General features: G+C 38.4%; 1 protein-coding gene across 2 annotated transcripts in view; it reads left to right on the top strand.

The window, feature by feature from the left end:
- Positions 1-574: 574 nt before the first annotated feature.
- Positions 575-20,083, top strand: part of DCN (decorin) — a 39,610-nt gene continuing 20,101 nt past the window's right edge. Inside the window, exons 1-2 of one of the 2 annotated variants that reach the window (XM_068402055.1) lie at positions 575-746; positions 4,240-4,472. In XM_068402055.1, coding sequence (XP_068258156.1) covers positions 4,268-4,472 — 205 coding nt within the window. In that variant the 5' untranslated portion in view covers positions 575-746; positions 4,240-4,267. Of the gene's footprint in view, positions 747-3,310; positions 3,393-4,239; positions 4,473-20,083 lie in introns of those variants that run through there. The other variant, XM_068402056.1, reaches the window with a different exon arrangement.

The raw sequence follows: 20,083 nt of genomic DNA, 5'->3' as shown, positions 1-20,083 counted from the left end.
TTTCATATATATCAAAAACATGTTGTAATTTGAAGAAATACGTAAAAACTCTATTATTAGACAGGATAATAGTGTATTACACTATATACTGCTTGGTTTGACAATGATTATAGCATAAGCAAAGGCAGGTTGATATCCGTTTAAATAGTTTTACTTAAAGCTACCCCTTTTTTCAGATATTAATCTTCACTTTGACTAACTCCAAGATTAATTTTATATCATTTCCTTGAATTACAAATACTATAAACAAGAGGAACAGCCAAACATTTTTCTCAGTAATGAGTCAGAAAAGAAAACATAGTTAAAACCAAGAAAACTTTCCTAAATATATGTTGTAGGGACATAAATAAAATAAGTAAGATGAATTACAGCTAAGCATCTGTCTTATAGTGTACAAGTAGTTTAGGATTCTAAACAGATGAAAAAGAAAGAAAGCAAATGAAAAAGAAAAAGGAGGAAAAGAAAGCAAAAGAGCTGATAAAGTTTCTGGCTACAATACAGGAGACATATCATTACCATATGATCTAATGTGGGTGTCAGCCTGGATTGTGTTCATTGAGAGAAACCTTATTTTTTGACTGTGCTATGGAATAGAAGCAGGAGGGTTTTCCACCAAGTGACAGTCACTGAGCTGAACTTACACCCTCCTCCTTTCCACACCTGCAAAGCCTTTTGCCTGGGTTGAATATTTAGTTTAATTACATCTCAGCTTTGAGAGCTCCTCTTGCAAATCCCTGGATTAAAAGGTACGGTTTTCAGTAATTCTCATGAACTATACTGCACTAATAAAACTTCAGGCAAGTCTCTGGCAAGAACTAGTTGAATTTTAAGAGAAGCAAGTTAAAAATCCTACTAAATGTTTAGCAATGTTAAGCTTTGTATCCAGTACTTTTGTTTCTTGGGAACATGAGAATGCATTCTCAAGGACTGTGCAGATTTTCTACTGTTTATTTGACTGTTCTGTCTCTTGTTTTGATTTGTATAAGCACTGCTATACTCCTTTCTTTTTCCTTACTGTAAACTTTTGCAGCGGTATATTCTCTGTTTGCAATCCAGTGTTTAGAATCGGTGATGTAGTGAGTGTAAAAAATGCATGAGTTCTTACATTTCTGTTTTAAACTGCACTCTGTGATTTCTTTTTCATTCTTATTTCTTCACATATATTCCAAACATTAATGAATATAATTTCAATTTCAGAGAAAAAAATACGTAGTAGTTAGTTAAATGGGCTCAGTGTATGCCTTTGTAATGTTAGAAAGTGCTGTGTTACAATGTACAAACCAGGGACTCACATTTAAAGAAGGTTCCTATGAATTAAATAGTAGAAAAGAAAATTCCTGGAGTTGAAACTCCTGTTAACAATGTTTTAATCTCTTTAAAACTTCCAACTCCTATGTTTTCACATCTAGGCTTTATTACACAAAATGGGTAAAGCATATAATGTAGGGGATTTTTTTTGAAACTGCATGTATTGTTTAACTTGTCTTTTGTGGCATTTTGAGAGATTTCTGACAGTAGGTGAACTAATATTTAAAATTTAATATTAAGGTAAACTGACAAGAAGACCACCAATACAGTGGTGACGTGAACTGATGAAGCATATTTCCAGTGGTATTTTAAACTGAAATGTGGCCAAGTCTATGGTATAGTTTCCTCTGTTTGTGGAAAGTCTTCCTTATTGTAAACAGATAATTAAAGTAAATTTAAACAGTTATGTCCTGCAGACGTAAATATTGTGTCACAGACCTTTAGGAATTCAGATTTTTTCCCTCCTCTATTTTTTTTTGTAACTGAAATGTAATCATTTCTTACTAGTACAGTTTTGTATATATTTTTTTCTCTAACTTTTTATGTTCATTTACAAATGCAAACAATAGGAACAGATACGTGTGCCTGCAGTATGAATACGTATACGAATAAAGATATGCAGACACATATCTATTCCTGTTTCCTGATTAATATGTAGCTTGTGTCTGCTATTTTCTCTGCGGTGTCCTCAGATTAGATCCCTGATATCCTTTGTTGTCCTCAGTTTTCCTTTATACACAGCTCTTACTGATTTTATTGTAGTTTTGACAAAACAGGGACCAAAGGAAAAGGCCTACTACAAGGTTTAAATGAGATAAGTGAAGTCATCAATATTAATGTGAACAAGAAGTAAAGTGTGAAGACACTTCCAAAGTGCCTTTGCATTGTTTTGGGTTTTTTTTTGAGGGGTAGTAATTTAACTCCAGGATAAGATCCTGATTGTGTGTTCTTGGGATGGACGGTGCTTCAGCAGTGACCCTGGGGGGGAATACAAGCAGTTTTAAATGCTTAAAAATATTTTAAAAATATACGAATATGTAAAAAAGAGCTGAGGAAGTTCTTTAAAAAGCACTGACTGCCAGTGCCATGCCAGGGTTTGTGTGCAGCATTCCCAATGTTTATGATGTTGATGTACATTCTGAAAAATAATTTGTACTGGGGTAATGCTTTAGTGATCTTTTTCACAAGGCAGCTTATTATGGTGATGATTTAGCAAATTTGTCTTCCCATTTCAGACTATTAATAAATTGCATTGTTAGTTTACAATAATTTGTACATAATAATGATGATTTCAAAAATCTTCTTTTAGATTAAACCGTGGTAAGAACTCACCACCTTGTATTAACACCACTTTGCTGTGACATCCTTACTTGTCCGTGTGTACTCTGCATGCATCATGGGGGTGTTACTGGAGAAGGGCCACAGCCCCAGTGTCGGTGGGGGGTCAGGGCAGGAGGGAGTGCAGGAGGAAGGCCCACACGGGGACACAGCCTGCCCCTACTACATGGCACGAGTTTGCACAGCACTGAGTTGGGCTAACAGGACATGCTAAAATGCTCTGACCCTCTAGTTGACATTGGGGTCTGCAAAACCCCTCAGTGCACGCAGTAGGTAATATGTCTGCTCCAGGAACAGAAAATACTTTCAGGTCCAACTAAGAAATCAACTATGTCTCTTAAAGAGGCAAAAGAACGGTGTTTTACTCCATGTGAAGTCTCTTTGAAGTCTTTGGGACATCTGAAGATGTTAGATAACTGTCTTCATGTTAGGTAGATGACAGAAATGTAAGCTATGATTTTAAAGCACTAACATGTTTTATAAGGTTAACCTTACCATCCTCTCAAGACTGAGCCCTAAAGGTTTCTGCATGATTGCATTATTGGCATCTGTAGGTAGAAATTAATAAGGGAAATTGAACCCAGTCACAATATAGATTGTATCTAATTCCAGGCCTGTGTTTTTTATTTATTTAGCTTTTTTTATACTAACCACTCCTGTAGAGTACCTGGATGTGGTATTCTACAAAGAGAGGCCTGTATATCAGTCTCATCTAACATCAGCTGCCCATGGTAATCATCTACCTGGTAAGTTCCATATGTCCATGTAAAGAGGGAGACAGTCCTCCTCCTCTGCCTCTTCCCCATTTTTTTAATCTTTCCGTTAGTCAATATGGAGCTGAGAAATGCTATAACACGCCCCTAACTATTAGATAACTTCTACTAGAAAAAAAATAATCCCAGCTAGCACCCAGACAAGGCATTTCAGAAGTTATTGATCTGAAGAAGCAAGTGGACATTTTTGCTTTCATTACAAAGAGCAACATCTATATTCAGGACTATGCCATCCATTTTAAGAAAAGGCTCCTAAACAAATGACAAGTTTGCCTTTCTGTCACTTGGCAACTTGAAGGCAGGCTTCTTCATATTTTTTTTGTGGGTTGTTTTTAGACCCATGAAGGTTTGTAAAAGATAAGCTTTCTTATATAAAATAAATAGTAAAAGAAAATAATTTTCAGAAAATTAGCTGATCTATACAGCCCCAGGGGACAAACTCAGTGCTATGAAACAAATGCTAATGAAATCAAATAGACTGTTACGTTGGCAGAAAACAGATACATGGAAAATGTGGCTTATTGTTTTGACTGTTTTGCATAACAAAGTTGACAGCGCTGCCTGTTCCTAATAAATATTACTCTAAATATGCAAACAGATGTGTTTAGAGTTGCCTTTAAACTGCTCTGTAAAAAAAAAGCCTATTGACAAGCAGTTACCAGACTCCTATCACATAACTGTCCTATTTTCACTATTCAGTTTTCATTTATTAAAAGGAACAGTTATGCAATTGGTGGATATGCTGGACCTACTTCAGCAGGAACTGTGCAGCTATGGGAAACTGCTGCTTTTGTTGTAAATCTGCTGCTTTGATCCCTAGGTTCTGCCTGAAGTCGATGAACTAAGCCATGAGGCTGGCTCTTCTCTTCGTCCTACTGCTGCCAGCATGCTTGGCCAAGCCGTTCCACCAGCAGGGCCTCTTTGACTTTATGCTGGAAGATGAAGGGTCTGCTGATATGCCTCCAACAGACGATCCCATCACATCTGGATTTGGACCAGTGTGCCCCTTCCGCTGCCAATGCCATCTTCGTGTGGTGCAGTGCTCTGACCTAGGTAAGCCCAAGAGTATCTTCATAGAGTCTATACTTACATTCTAGCCATGTGTTTGCAGCTGAGACGGTGAGGCTGCTACGCACTGCCACTCCGTAACTGGCTTTTTGTCAAAGAAATATGTTACAGCTACTGTTAACTAGAATATACTATATGAAGTAGGCCATAAAGCCCTGACAAGATGGACATTTGTTATGACCATGAAGAACGTCTGGCTTTTTAATGTACATTTTATGTATGTACATTTCATTTGTTCTTTGAAAGACTACAGATTTCTGTTGTAGAGAAAGTGACTTTTCAAGGCTATTCCTTCAAATGCATATTAAATAAATTCAGTGAGGTCAGATGTGGGGATGGAAACATTTTTAAAGTTCTAAATTGCATGGTCCAAGCTCCAACACCCTTAATCATACTGTCTAGTACCTCAGCATAGAAATCATCCCATTTCCATTGGAATACATGAGCATGGAATAACCAACTCTGAATCATATATGATGGAACCAGCTCTTTGCAGGAAAGAGCTTGGAAACACTCCAAAACAATTAACACATTTTGGAGCTCCTTATTAAATATCTTTCTTAGACACTGTTCAAGCTGAAACCATGAGAACCTTTCTCACAAACTCCCTTTACTCCCTCACGTACAAGGGCTTGTCTGCACAGTCAGACCAGCAGGATGAGAAGCCATGTCTGCCATCACTGTATTTGACTTTCCCATGCAGAAATCTCAAGTAGTGAAGTTGACTTCAGTGAGACTGCTCTTGGTTTAAGCCGGTATGATTCAGTCTAAGTCAGTGTGCAGTGGAGAAAATCAATTAAAATTGTTTTTGCTCAAGGAAGTTAGGCAACTTATTCAATGGACAGACAAATAACTTCTCTTATGATTTTATAGAGCTGTTTTTTTAAAGTCTTCTCTCAGCAATTTAAATGTATAGCTGGGTGTTTCTATTTTCCTATATTATAGCATTGGTTTTGATAATTGCTGTAAATTATGGCACAGGTCCACCAATTAGGACCTGGGTCTCATTGTGGTTGTCAAATAATTACAGAAAGGAGGGGAAAACTTTAGTTACATCCCTAGAAACTTCTGTGAATTTATTAAAGCAAGCCACACAATTACGCAATAGATATGTTTGGCAAAGACTCAGTGAACAATGCAAGCCAAGTTGCACAAATGAACATGGACTAACCGAACCATACATTCATAAAGCTTTCACAGTACTGTCCCTGTTGAAAGATATTTTCTTTTTTTTACCATTTAGGTGCCAGATAATAGCAAACATGGAATGGGGAGTGGGAAGCAGGTTGCTCCACATACCATGAAGGTCTTAGGTTTTAGTGTTGTTACACTGGCTAATGCTGGTGGAATTTAAGTTATTTTGGGAACGTGTCCCCTGTCTGCTTCAATTCTGCAGAACGTAAGGAGCTTTCATTTGGTAAAGAAGTAGAGATATTCACACAGTGACTTTTTGTTGCTGTACTTGCTCCCGTGTTCGTCCAGGTCTCCTTCACACACACATGGTTTCCAAAGGGTTGCACTATAGTCCACTGCCTACAGATGCTTCTGGGTTAATAGAGTCCCATACTGACAAGGAGACTCAGAAATACAGCAATTAAGGCCCCAAGTCTGTGTTTCCCAGATAATTTTGAGAGGGGTGATAAGAAAGAGATATATTTTGAGCTTGGTTTAAACCCACATGCTGCAGATACTGCAATGAGAAGATTGTGCTTTTGAAGTGGTGGGCTGATAACATCCAGCTTCTGGGCACAAAGGAAGAGAGATCTCCCTGGGCTTAAAATATGCAGCCCTGAGAAATAAATAGTATTTCCCTGTCAGAGCTCAAGGAAGTAATAATAATTCAGAATTCCCCAGCCTTGGCATTAGGTTTAATCCATCCTTGTCACTGTGGCCATGACAGCCCCTGATGGATCATGGCCCAAGCAGGAGCCTCACCAGGGCACAGGTCTGATGGCCGCCCCTGTGAGCCAGGGACAGGACAGCTGTGTGTGCTGCCTGCTCGCAGGCAAATCTGCCCTTTGCTTTTCTCTCTCCCAGCCTTGAATCTGTTTCTGTGTGACTCAGACTCAGACAAGGTCAGATTTACCTATTGGCTTAAGGAAAGCCAGGAGCTGGCCTCAAGAGCTCAAAATTTTGTTGCAAACTGTGGAGGTCCTGCCAGGATGACGTAGCATGCTCCTGGGCTGTGGGATGAAGGGTGTTTGGGGTGCAGCGATCAGGAAGGCAATGTGCACACGGGAGCCATGAAACCAGCAATGACAGTTCCACCTCCCTGCTAACCACTACTCCTGGCCTGTCTCTCCCTTCAGCTCCATGCGTTTCCAACTCAACCAAATTAGCTACCTCCCTCCCCCAAAATTATCAAATTTAGTCATCTAGTCCCATGGGCACTAATTGAAGAAAAACTGCAGGCAGTAACAAGACTCCTCCCAGGGATATGTTAAGAGCTTACCAAATTAAGTCCCACAAAGGCAAGTTGAACTCTGGATCAGGATCCTTTCTTCCACTCACTCTCTGGCATGGAAGGAGGGCTTTTTGCAGTCATGAGCCCCTGCGCACAGAGGTCATGTCGGACCAAGGCAGCTGGAGGACCCTAACGTGGGTTACTTATGGAGAGATCTCTTCTTCCTTAGCATGCTTCTTTTTGTGCCCAAAGGGGCATTTGCTATTTGTATTCTTGCTTCATAAGGAAGAAGCCAACTATCTGACACAGAGTTATGTGGGTATACCATAGGAGATCTATCACATCCAGAGTCCAGAGATCAGGTTTGCCCATTGTCTCATGAACACTGGATGGGAATAATAATAAAAAAAATCCAAATTCAATAAAAACAGTGAAAAAAATGCCCAGTGTTCCAACTACACTCTTCTCAGCTGAATTTTTGCATGCCTGTACTTTTAAGCCACAGTCATATCTTCCTAAGCATATACCTCCAAATAAATTTATTTTGCCTCCAAGCCAAGAGCTGTGTTAGCAGGAAGGAGAATGCCGTCTTCTCACACCCCAAAGAAGAATTCTCTCTGAGCTGTGTTTACTGACAGATTGAGAGCAGAGCCCCATGTGCCTACCTTATATGAAATGTATTACCTTTGTGCAACAAGTTCAAGGATCTCATCAAGGAAGGCCGTCGGGGTATCTTTATAAAAGTGCTGCCGTTTCTGAATCTGCCTCCTGTTGCTAAAAGAGAGACACAGATTCACTTTTTAATCATGCCTCAGTATAAGACATCACTATGCTATAGCCAGACTTTACACAGAAATCACAAATATCTTCCTTATTAACACATACTACAGGTGGGGGGTAGCTGATATAGCTGGTCAGAGGCAGCTCTTCATGTTTTAAAAGAGTAAATACAAGGAAGACATGCATTCAGTTGGTCGTGCAAACATACCTTGTAAAAGCCCTGGAAGGGATTAACCATTTCATTTAAAGTCTCATCCTCCCAAAGGGAGTTTCAAGAAAAGGTTCCTTCCAAAGCACTCTGGTAGGCAGGAGGACGCATGTATGATTACTCAGCCCTGCAGTGCATGCAGAGTGCTCCATGAGCGCATTTGGAGGCAGTGGTCAGAGCTTTATTTCACCTTCAGATAAGTCTGGCAGCCCCTTACAAATTGAGCAGTGTCTGTGTTCTGCAAGATGTAATGAGATCACCTTCCTTGGAGACTTCACAGGATGTAGGGGGGTCCCTCCAGCCCTCTTGCCATAAGCAACCATGGAGGTTTTCTGGTCTCCAAAAGGTGTGCAAGAGAGGGATGTCAGTAATCAAAGTTCAGGCAGTATTACAGCTTAAATTGGAATTTTACTCACAGCTCAGAAATGCAAGGTTTCTCCAGCTGTAAAGTAAAGAAAGCTATACTAAAGCTCAGCATGGATGTTGGACTGTGTGTTTGAAAAGCACTTTGAGATCAGTGGGTGAAGACCTCACAGATATGTGAAGCATTATTCCAGGGATCTGGTAACATAAGGCAGTTTGTCTGAACACATACAGTGTCTAAACTGTATTAACTGATGGCTCTTCAACACCTGAACCATGGTAACAGGACAACAGCTAATTTATTTGTTGACAAAAGGTGATTTATCTCATTGTATAAAATCTTCAAGAAACATCTGAACACCCATTTTCTGATCATGACGCCATTTGAGAACCTCATCTCTCATTATAAAAGAAATTATCTCCTTTGGGATATACGTTGATTTGAACTTCTGTTGTCAACATAAAATCTTTTTAAAGAAAAATAATACATACCTCATTCGTGATCAGTCTCAGTCATTTTATGACCTCAAGAAAACAGATAGGATTACTTGCTATTGTGTACTTAACTTTCGAATCCCTGCCATTATTTGAATGTTTAGCAAACTTTCAAAAACATAATTTTTAAAGCTGAATGTTTAGCTCAAAATCTTGCAGGTTTCTAAAGACGTAATAAGAGAAAGCATGGATCTTTAAATGGCCAAACGTTAACAAAAATAATTTTTAAATAAAAAGTTTTGTTAATTTACATTGTAACTGCTGAGACCTTAGGACAAGTTATTCCATGTTTTATGCATTTTTTCCTTCTTATAATAAGGACTAGAGAATTATTCCTTTTATGTTTAATAGAAGCTGACTCTCGTGAAACCCCTGACTTCATGGAAATGGATCATTTAACAAAAATATTATCAATAAAAATGGTACCATGGAATCTGAGAAAGTATATTGTCACTTATACTGAGAGTAGCCTCTGCATAACAATACCATGGCCTTAAAACTGAAGACTAAATGCCTTTTTGGACAACATTCTTTATCCAAACATAACTTATGCTATCACCAAACACAAGTCATTGGGCTTTCCACATGCTAACTGGGTGAATTGTAATACTCTGACATGTTGGAGATCAGACTGGAGGATCTATATGAAGTATTACGGGTATTATCTGTAATATAGGAGTGATCTCAGGTGATATTAGCTATCTAAGAGTCATCTGGGCTCCTTTCGCAACCACGGGGAGAGTTAGGTAGCCACCCCATGGGCTGGTTCTTCCTGTCTAAGGTGGATGTCAGTGACAGAAGACATACATCACTCTTGGAGAGTTAAACTGCCAGCATAGGGCCTCAATGACCACTTGAGGCTATACAACTTACTTTCAGATTAATGAAGTTATGTGTGATAAAATTAAAGGATGGAAAAAATAAACTGGGGTTTATTTTGTAATAGCATTATTTTGTAATAAACTTGCCATGAATTATTAAAATTTTTGTATATATTCTGCTTAGATACAGTTTTTTGGGATGCCTTGGAAGTTAAAGAAAGCATGAATTAAAGCCCTGTACTCAGTACATCCTGAAAAATTCTTAAGTCAAGAACCCAATAATTAGAAAACACTCTTTAAAAGTTGTCAAGAAAAAATATATATTGGCCTGGATGTAGACTGCTTTATGTTAACAAAGAGTCATTAGTTTTTGCCAGTGTAACAGTAAAAGACAGGTCTTGTTGCATCGCAACCTGAATTGCTGATGTTCCAATTCTAGTTGATAAACATGATTCTTGGTGAAAATTAATCTACTCTAAATACATCCCTTCTTTATTAGCTGCTTATTCCAAGATAACAGTTACCAACTCTGTGTGTTTTCTTCTTTTTTTTTTTTTTTTGATTTGTTTGCTTGCTTTAGACTAGGAAATGCCAGTTAAGAAAGCCTAGTGGCAGGAATGGAAATGCTGACTGCCATGTCCAAGTGATACAAGGAGTGACTGTTTTCTGGTTTGCGCTGTGACAAGGGTTCATTTCTAAAATTTCCCAATGCACAAATAAATAGCTAATAAATAGATAGTAAAATGGGAGTCAATTATTATAAGTCCTAGTAGGTGATTACAGTGCTTAAAACATAATAAATAATCACTGCTGACACCTACTAGTGCTATGGACGTCTATAGTATGTGTACTATGTTCTTAGTACCTTTATAGGATGTATTACTTGGTAAGACATATAACTATTTAAAAACTACCCATGTTTTCACAACATAAAACCTGTGCTATTCAACTGCGAAAGGTTCCCAGACATGTCTTAGGAAGAGTTAAAGCGTCTGAAGGCTCCTTCCCAGTGTTCACTGCCAACAGGGAGGAGACCTAGGAATCTGGGTTCTATGTGAAGCCACCAATGATAACAACAAGGAACTGCCAATACCAGCCTCCAGCTACTCAGGAAAACTCTGCTCTTGGAGTCCAGTTACCATGGTATTTAAAAAATATTCTAGTTTTAAGCAGATTTTCAAAAAACCTCTCTCTAACCCAGATTTGAGAGTGTCCCCTCCTTATCAACTTAGGACTCACTGGTCTGTATTTTGCTTTACTTATGTCTTGTATCTGTCATGTGATTAAAAGGTAGTGGGCCAAAAGAAGATAATCTAATTACAGAAAAAAAAAGAGTGTTTTACTGAGTATACTTTTATCTTTTCCTAAATTTCAAATCTAAGAACATATCCTTCAAAATACATTGCAATCTCTTTTTAAACTTACTTCTCCTTCTTTACATGCCTGCCCTGACAAACAATACTGACAAATAGTGGAATTCTAGGTCTCTTCAGTTGTATTATATTAAAGGGCTCATTCATGCAAAGCATTATTGTCCTACTATGTCCACTATGAAAGCAAAGTAGATAGATGGAGTAGAACTTGCTCATTGGCTTCTCTGCAAGCAAAGAGATGGAAACAATGAACACAGACACAAAGGGACCTTAAGACCAAGGACCATGCCTGCACCTTTTTTTTTTTTTTGGGGGGAGGTGGAGGTTAGGGGATTAAGTTGTAGTTTTCAATTTATGGGACCAATTATGTGACTTGAACAGCTCTGTACAAATGACCCTGTTGTTAGCAGGTTACGTTTGCTGTGTAGGCAACTCTACTACAAGCGTCTTAGGCAGTCATTAGGGAATGAAAAAGGTGAAAAGCAGTATTTAAAGAATTCGTGTGCGCTCTGCATGCATGTTCTTAACTGAGAGGGCACCCAGGAGAGCATCCCATACCAGCTTTGTGTTTGTTTCCTGGGATCTATTTGGAGTGCTTTGAGTTGCTACAAAAATCTGTTAAGGAGAGGATGCTTGCAGTTTTAATTTCAATAAGAAAAGGAATGCAATAAATACTCATATTTTAAAAAGCAGTGAAAATAAGAAACCTTTTCTGCCCACCTAATTTCATGGCAACTTTAGGGGTTTAATGGCAAAACAACAAATAGACAGCTTATTTATAGAAATGCTAAAGCATTTAAAACATGTGCAAGTGTAAATGGGGCTACAGTCTGGTTCTGTAATACATCATCAACACAATAGAAATGTGCAATAGGTCATCCCAGAAACAGTTTCTGCCTGCACCTCCTGCACCATCTAAGATGTGAAAGCCTATCATGCTGGAGTGCAAGTTTTCCCTTCTACTGCTCCACTGTGGGCCTCAGAAACTAAATAGGGTCTCAATGAATTCCTATTTTAGGGTGACATGGAAGAAGGTTGTTTGCAGTGGTGCAGTAACCAAACTCTTTGCTGAATACCTCTACCCAAGAGGTGTAAGAGCGAAGGCATAAGTGAGTTAGACAAACAGGACTAAGAAGCTGTTCTCATTCAGCTCTCATGCCATTTCTTTCCATAAGTTCGATCAGGTCTTCAGCTTTGATTTCCACACCTTCAAATTGGGAAGATGGTACTAATTCTTTAGCACTGGGAAGTAAGAATGGAAAAGGAAAGGCAAAATGTGATAATAAAGTTTGTATAGTAGCAGCAGTCCAGAAAACAGAAAAAGGCAGATAGCAGATACTGAGCAGATACTAGAATAAAAATGAAAGAGGAGAAAGCTGGTGGAAGAAAACCAGGAAGATAGACACGAGAGAAACACTTTTGAGAAAAGAAAGAATAGTATGAACATGGAAGGGAAAAACTTGCTTTTTCAAGTGAATATATAACAGAAATTATTAGAAAAGGAGAGGTACAGAAAGTTTTGGATACAGGAGGAACTTAAAATAATAATTGAATGGAAATCTTACTATTTTCAGTGTTAGGGGGCAAAATTTATTTTCTCTTCTTTATTCTATCACTCTATGGCAGAGAGGTTACATCCTCTGGACTGGAGGAGATGACTGTTACAGTGACAGCTGACCTGAGGAAGGTCTATCACTAAATGACTAACAAAATAAACAAATAACAAAGCCAAAATATCTTAGAGTTACAAGGATATATAAAACATCATATAGTAGGACGAGGGAACTAGCAGGTCTGCAGATTCCCTGATGCAGTCAGAAAATTCTTAACTTTTATTTAAATGTTATTCATTGTGTTCAGACATAGTCACAGCAGCTCCTTCCATTGTTTGCTTGCATGAAAGTAGGTTGAAAACAATCCTACAACATTTATGAAAAATGACCATGTTATGTTTAGAAGTAGCCGAAATAACCAGGAACATATTCTGCCCTCAGGTCATAATAAAACTAGGGCTGTGCAATGACTCTGTGGTCAGAACAGGAAGGGGTAAGTTTACTTGAAACCAGAGAAGATTCCCCCTCTAAATGACTGTTTATGGCTACTCCATTATCTTAGTGCTAATTCTGGTAAATCCCAAAGTAAAGATTGAGTGAGCTATCCTCAAATTGGTATCTGTTGCCTGCTGCTTAAACTGCGAACCAGGCAAACATCAAATTATATTACTCCAAAGGATAGTTCAAAATATAATTTGTTAGATAATACTCACTTTTCTGAGTCATTGAAATGCTCTCTTCTGACTACTGTAAATACTCGTAAGAAATAAATGTTTCACCTTAATGCATGAGTACTCATGGATAGTACATCTGCATTGCATCCACTTTGACTAAAGCCATTACGCACACGGTGCTGGCAGACTGCATGAATCACACAGGACAGTTGCTGTTCTCTGATAGGATGTTTTATGTCTGTAACCACGACAGTGGGAAATGTAAAGCTGGCAATTCTAGGAGTTCAGAAAACTCGTATTTGATTTTTTTGCTTAATGTCTTAATAACTGAAGTCTCATGATTATTTCAGAATATTTTTCTGCCTTTCTAAAATACTTTTGTGCTTCTTGAGGAGGCATATACCTTCCAGACCTTTGAAATTAAAAGTCAGTTAAAAAGAATACATAAATGGAAGTTGCTTGATTTTTAGTTTCAAGAATATACCATTATTCTTAGGTATTAGCTTTTGGAGCCAGAAGGCTGAATCTTTCTGTACCAAAAATGTGACTAGTACTGAAAAATAATTCATACCATCTGTAGCTTGCAATATCTGTTATACTTTGAAGTATGTGTTCACTACAGAGAGTGGGTGGAAATGGAAAAGAGCAGTTATAGCAATGCACTAATTTTTAAATTTTTGCTAGGGTCTTTATAATTCTTAGTATTATCATAATGGAGAATTATGCATGTGATCATATTGTGTGAATTTGTTTCTATTTTTCTGTGTTCCTCACTCTGTTCTGGGAAGCAACGCTGTAAATGTTTGGAAGAAAACCAAGTGTAGTAACATGTCAGTAGGTCTGCCTTTGTGAGAGGCCACCTCAGCAGGGGATAGAGTTCAGTTTCTTGTTTTTTCCTATGGGAAGGGACAGAGGTATGCAAAAATAATAATGTGATAAAAGTAAGTCCAAAATGGATCTTAATGGAACATGACTCTTATAGATTGTAGAGCAGGAAACAAGTCTTGAAAAATACGTGTGAATAACCTTTAAAAGATGCATATTAACAGTCTGTTGCATTCCAATGGACGCTGCTTTTTTATCTCTTAGAAAAATCACTTGAGATACAGAATTCTCTAATTTTTCAGGATTTTATTTTTTTTTTAAAAAATTATTACTGCTGATTTCATAGAAAGTGAGGGGAAGGTTGAGAACAAACTTTTACTTTGAAAGTGGAAGAGAGAAGGAGGCTGTAGATACTTCTCTCTAAAGAAAGACAATTGCTTCTTATTTTATGGATGGTAGGACACAAATAATGAAAATACTCCTATTTGCAAACCCCACACAATAGAGAACACATTTCCAGTAAATATTGAAGTACATAGCCTGAGAAAGTGTCAGTGAACTTTTCTAAGCCAAAGCATTCAACGCCTGTGTTCAAGCAACTTGCCATCCTTCCAGAAAGCAGTCCTTGAGTCCTGTTATTTTCCATGGCTAAGTATTCTGACCCTGTAAGCTTACTATTCGCCTCATTCACCCCAGAGTTCAGTCATGGTGTTACTAAGGGCATTCACCCCTGGGAAGGTTGCTGCCCGTCAGTGGGATGCAGCAGAGCCGTACTTGGAGCAGGGGAGAGCACACAGCAGCGTGCACAGGCAGCGCGGGGCAGCTGCTGGAGAGGCGGCCCTCCGCCCGGGGAGAGCAGCCGCTGATGATCACTGTTGGGAATTACAAGTAGCTCAGCCCAAATTCCTCAGCTGGCAGCAGCTGTTTGTGGAAACTGAAGGAGTCTTGAAAGATCCCCATTTTATGGGCCCTGTGATAATAATTGTGGATGTGCAATGTAGTACACACGTGTATCTGAGCTACAGTGTTCAGATGTCTCTCTGCCTTTTGGCCCCTTCTCTCCATCTGGGGAAGGGAAGGTTTATTCGGAGGAATAAGCCCCATCCCTGCTTGTTGTAAAATGGATAGGTGGAGGTAAAAAAAAACCCAAAACACCCAAAAACAAACAAAAAAATCAAACCACAACTCTTTTGCCTTGTTAAAGTTGTTTATAAATGGCACTGTTCACATATTTGTTATTTCGACTATGTGGTCTCAGTGTTGCAAGGATGCAGTTCTCAGGGAAGTGTCCTCATCTCTGGGCTGCAGACTCAGACTCCCATTTGCTTAGTCTCCCTCGCTGGCCTCATAAATCTTGCATTCCTTTTCTGCATAGTCGTATGGCTTCAGCAGAAACGTGGCTCTGTGCCAAATTGCAGACTAACTTGTGACTCTCACTTCTGAGAAACTGCAGCAGCGGACTGAAACCCCTTCACAGCGAGGAGGGTTCAAAAACCACCCTTCTCCTTTTGTGGGATAAACAATTCCACGGCAGCTCGATCACAGCTCCTGTAGCTGAGCATGTTGTTCCCTCAGTTGCAAAAGTAATAAAACCTGTCTTGTATACCAAAACCCCTAACCTCCTTTAGTCCTCACACTGTTCCCAAATCCTTTCTACATCTTCTACACGTGTTTGGCTGGCTAAATGGCAGCGTATGCTAGTTGGGCTGGTGCAGTGCTACACGGGACATGGCTAGCCACTGATTGCTTGCTCTCTTCAGGGACTCGAAAAGGGCTGAATTATACCAGGCCTTGGCTCTTCTCTGCCTTAATTTCTGGTCTCATAAAATCTCCAGACCCATCAGCCTGCTGTCCTCTCCAGGAGGTGAGGCAATCACAGCTAAACAGCCAGACCCTGTAATTTGCTTAAGAAATCATGAGAGGAAACTACACCCCACATAGACAGGATCCCACAGAGACAAGCCTGATTTTGACAATTACCTCCTTCTTCATCCTTCCACTAAGGAGAAATTCCTGGTCCTGTTAATGTCTCCCCACCAAACATCTTCTAGGTGAAGGTAGAGGAGCCCTTCAGTGCTTCCAAAAGTGAGTGTGGGCCCTTGTTGTCTGCATGAGAGAAAGCTGTTGATGATACAGCTCTGCTGGATTTTGATGAATAAATTTTGATTGTGTTTGTTATTCCAAAAATCTGTTGTGTAGCGACTAGTGTAAGAAAAAGTTAGGAAAACTTCTGCCAGAGATAATAAAAGTTCATCTGATCCTGACTAACAAAAGAAAATATTTCAAACTTGCTTACACACATTTTTTTTTTCTGTTTTGTAGTTCTATGGCATATTCTGTTCTTTATGTGTTTTCATATGCATGCATTTTTGCACACATACATGTAGACTGGTGGGAATAGTTGAGTGCTACAGGTTGATAATGTAGAACAGAAGAAAATTTCTACTTATAGAAATCTGCAGTGAGTAATACAGATCTGACCCATGCTGCAGGAACTGGTGGTTGTTCAGCTTCTATAAGGAAGTCACAATTTCTACCAAAGAAATATTTCGGTGCAAATTGAAATGGTCTTTATGACTAAGGATACATGAACTGGTTTATTAAATCCCTTACGTTTCCAGAATCTTTAGGCTCTTAATTTCAGTGTAAGCAAGAATTTTGGAAGAGTGGAGCTATACCATTTCTACTTATTTGTGAATAAGAATTTTTTAAAATGTATTCACCAACTTAAATAATAACTGTTTTAGTTTAATTCAACCAAAATAAATAGGGACATATGTATTTTCAGTTTAACATACAGTGGGAAAGGCAGAAGAATCTAAATTAATAATCAGTTATAAGTTAGTCTTAGGAACCAGACACCTGAAATATTTCCAGCGAACTGAATGCCAAACTGTGTAGCACTGATTATTCACATAAAAATTCAGACTGCTATGAGAGATTTTCATATGGCTTTCTAAGAAGTAAGCTTTAATACATAAAAAATCACAGCCAATAGCTGGAATAGTTGTGTCAACTGTTCTTAAAATGATTAAAAGGTGACTCAGTTGATATTTTCCAACACCTCCCCTTTCAGTTGGTATTACAGAAATTTCACTGCAAGGCATTTATAGGTGGACATGCAGTCATACTGTACAACATGGCTTCAGAATTATATGGGCATCACTTGAGTTTCTCAGAAACGAGTAGTAAGGACAGCCCACAGTTCCCCTTCTAAACTTCTCAGTCTCCCATACAGAGGAATGAAAAAATCCTCCTGGGAAATAGTAATTATATCCCAGGAGCCAAGAGCCATTTCAGCTTCTAATGGGATGACAATTTTCTCAATTCTGTTCACATTCTGTCACACTGTCATGTTAGTTCAGGCTCCCCCATTCATCTGAACTGGCTGTCTATTGACCTGTCCTCACCAGAAAGGTTTGAAGGTTTGCTCTGCAGGCAGTGAATCTTCAGCACAGGGACTACTTTGCACTACACCAATGCTCCTCCTACATGTATCTATCTGGAGATACATCTACCTATATAGAGACCTGGACCTGCAAGCTGAAGCACAGCTCTTGAAGCCAATGTAGATGTGACAAGTGGTGAAACACTTGGTTCCAGTCCACATCTCAAGCACAGTTTAGTCTTGAATTATTTAGCTGCTGATATTACAAGGCAGTGTCCAGATTCACCCATTATAAACTCTTCCTCCACTGGAGAGCTCCAGTTGGTGTAGCTTTCAGCTGGAGGATGAACTGAACTGCTTAATGATAATGCAATGTCTCTCCAGCACCTGGGGTGCATCCTGTACTCCTCTGTGCTTTGCTCTTCAAAACTCAGACAAGTCAAGAAAAAAATCAAATATAATTTCTGTAGCTGTTTTCTGAAACATTTTTAAAAACAGCTTCAGGAAATGCATAATAGAATATACACGAGATGATAGGTAATAACACTTTAAGTGATGGCAATTACATTCTTTGCATGCAAAGCTAATTATGGTATTGTACATCCTGATAGTTTCCAGTACAAGACAGGAAGCTTTTATAACTTTTCACAAATGGATATCTGATTATTAAATTTGGTTTACCATTATAATATGAAACATTTAAAGTTTAACTTCATGGCTCTGAGAAATTATCAGTTCTACCTTATTCAGGGATGACACGAGCTTTTAGAAACTGACATGTGAAGCTTGAAAGTTTAGTTGCAAATTTAGTCTGAAGTTTAGTCTCTGGCAAGTTATCCCTTCAGTGGCAATCCAAGTGTTCTTATAAAGTATGTTCCAAGAGCATCACATAAAGGACAGCTGTACAGATCTCATGTGCCCTAGTTTCTGCCATAAGCACTTATTTACAGGTACCAGTCTACTATATGAATGTACTGACAACCATAACATAGTAATATTACTTTGAATACAAATAAGAAATCCTTTATTTAATTTATATGTGAAAAATGCTATAAAAGTTGCTAGACTGTAAGAACTTCTTATAACAAAATTACGATCTTGAAAAAGTAGTGCTTTTTGGGAAAGAAGTTTTAGTTGCTGACATCATTCCTATCCGCTGAGGACAGAAACTGTCCAAAGACAACCAACATACAAATAATACGGTATCACATTTTTATATATTTGGAACTCTAGTCCTACACTTCTGAAAGTAATGAGGGTTTTGCAACCGCTTTCAGTAAAAATGAAGTCCACGCCTGAATGAGGAAAGGTTATTTTAGTAATATGAAGAATCTTAATCTGTATTATACATTCATGCACTGAATATCAGTAAGGTAAACAGGATGAGATGTGAGCTTTGGCTCTTGTAATTTTATGTATGGTAGAAGCTTTTACCAATTCATCCCAGGCTGGATGATTATGCTTTTTAAAAATTCTGAATGCTGGTGTGATAAAAACTCAGGCAGATTAATCTATGTTGTACTCAGTTTTAATGAATATCAGATCCAAATATTTTAGTATTTTTAAGCTAACATTAGAGAACTTACGGGTGGGAAAATAAATTTGAAAGAGTGGCTAGGATGTTTTTTAAATTCAGAAACCAAACTTTTGTAACGGTAGAACAACAGAGGATGTTCTGTGCAGACTAATATTATCAATTCAAAAGTAAGATTAAAAGAAGCAAACACTTTTCAGAAGTTTAGGTCTCCTGCACCCATATACAGATAACTAAAAAAGCAAACTTGTTTCCAGAGTTTGCTAAGCACTGAACAGCAATAATAGACACTAATGGGATCTGTGAGATGCTCAACACTTTGGAATATTTGGACCAGGCATCTAAAGATGAATTGAAGGCCTCATCTGCATGCAGATATTTTTAAGAATATGGCCAAATCCATAATGAATTCTTAGTGCATTACTAGTTGTAGTAAAAAGCTGCAGTACACATCACTGTGGCCTCTCTAGAATTTATGGTAAAGTTTTATAGTAGTGACTATAGAATAGGGTTCTTTATGTAGGTTAACAGGATTAAATACAGTACCAAACACATACTTCTTTTCCTGGTTTGCTGTAATCCTTCCAAATAAGAACCAACCATTTTTTTACTCTACTTGTATATATATATTCTAAAAAGGATTGAAAGAGAAGGGGTTTTGCTTAACATTGGATTTTGACAGAGAAACCTATGTTCCAGGTGTGAAAACATTTACAGTTGTGGTGGACGTTAAACATCACAGAATCACAGAATTGTTGAGTTTGGAGGTCACCTCTTGAGATTGTCTATTCCGCCCCCCTGCTAAAGCAAGGTCAGCTAGATCAGGTTACTTAGGGCCGTGTCCAGTCAACCTTTGAGTATCTCCAATGATGGAGAGACTCCACAACCTTTGTAGGCAAAGCATATCATATCTCTGGGCAAGCATATCTCACTGTGTATGCAATGCCATGCTTGAGATTAAAATATATGGGTTTAAAAATATAATATATATAGGTACATATCTTTAATCTGAGAACAATATCATGCAGTCCACCATCATGCTGGGGAGATACTGGTGATACTTGCAGAGATATCTTTCCCAGGAGAGTTCAAATATAGCTTCAGAAATATTTGTTAAAACCTTTACTGGTAAAAACACTGTTCTATCCAGAGAAATCCACTTCTGTTAGGTGCCCACA

The sequence above is a fragment of the Nyctibius grandis genome, chromosome 5 (genome assembly GCF_013368605.1).
Source record: "Nyctibius grandis isolate bNycGra1 chromosome 5, bNycGra1.pri, whole genome shotgun sequence".
Lineage (NCBI taxonomy): Eukaryota > Metazoa > Chordata > Aves > Nyctibiiformes > Nyctibiidae > Nyctibius > Nyctibius grandis.
The sequence above is the reverse complement of the archived record's forward strand: the minus strand, read 5'-3'. Positions and strand labels throughout refer to the sequence as shown.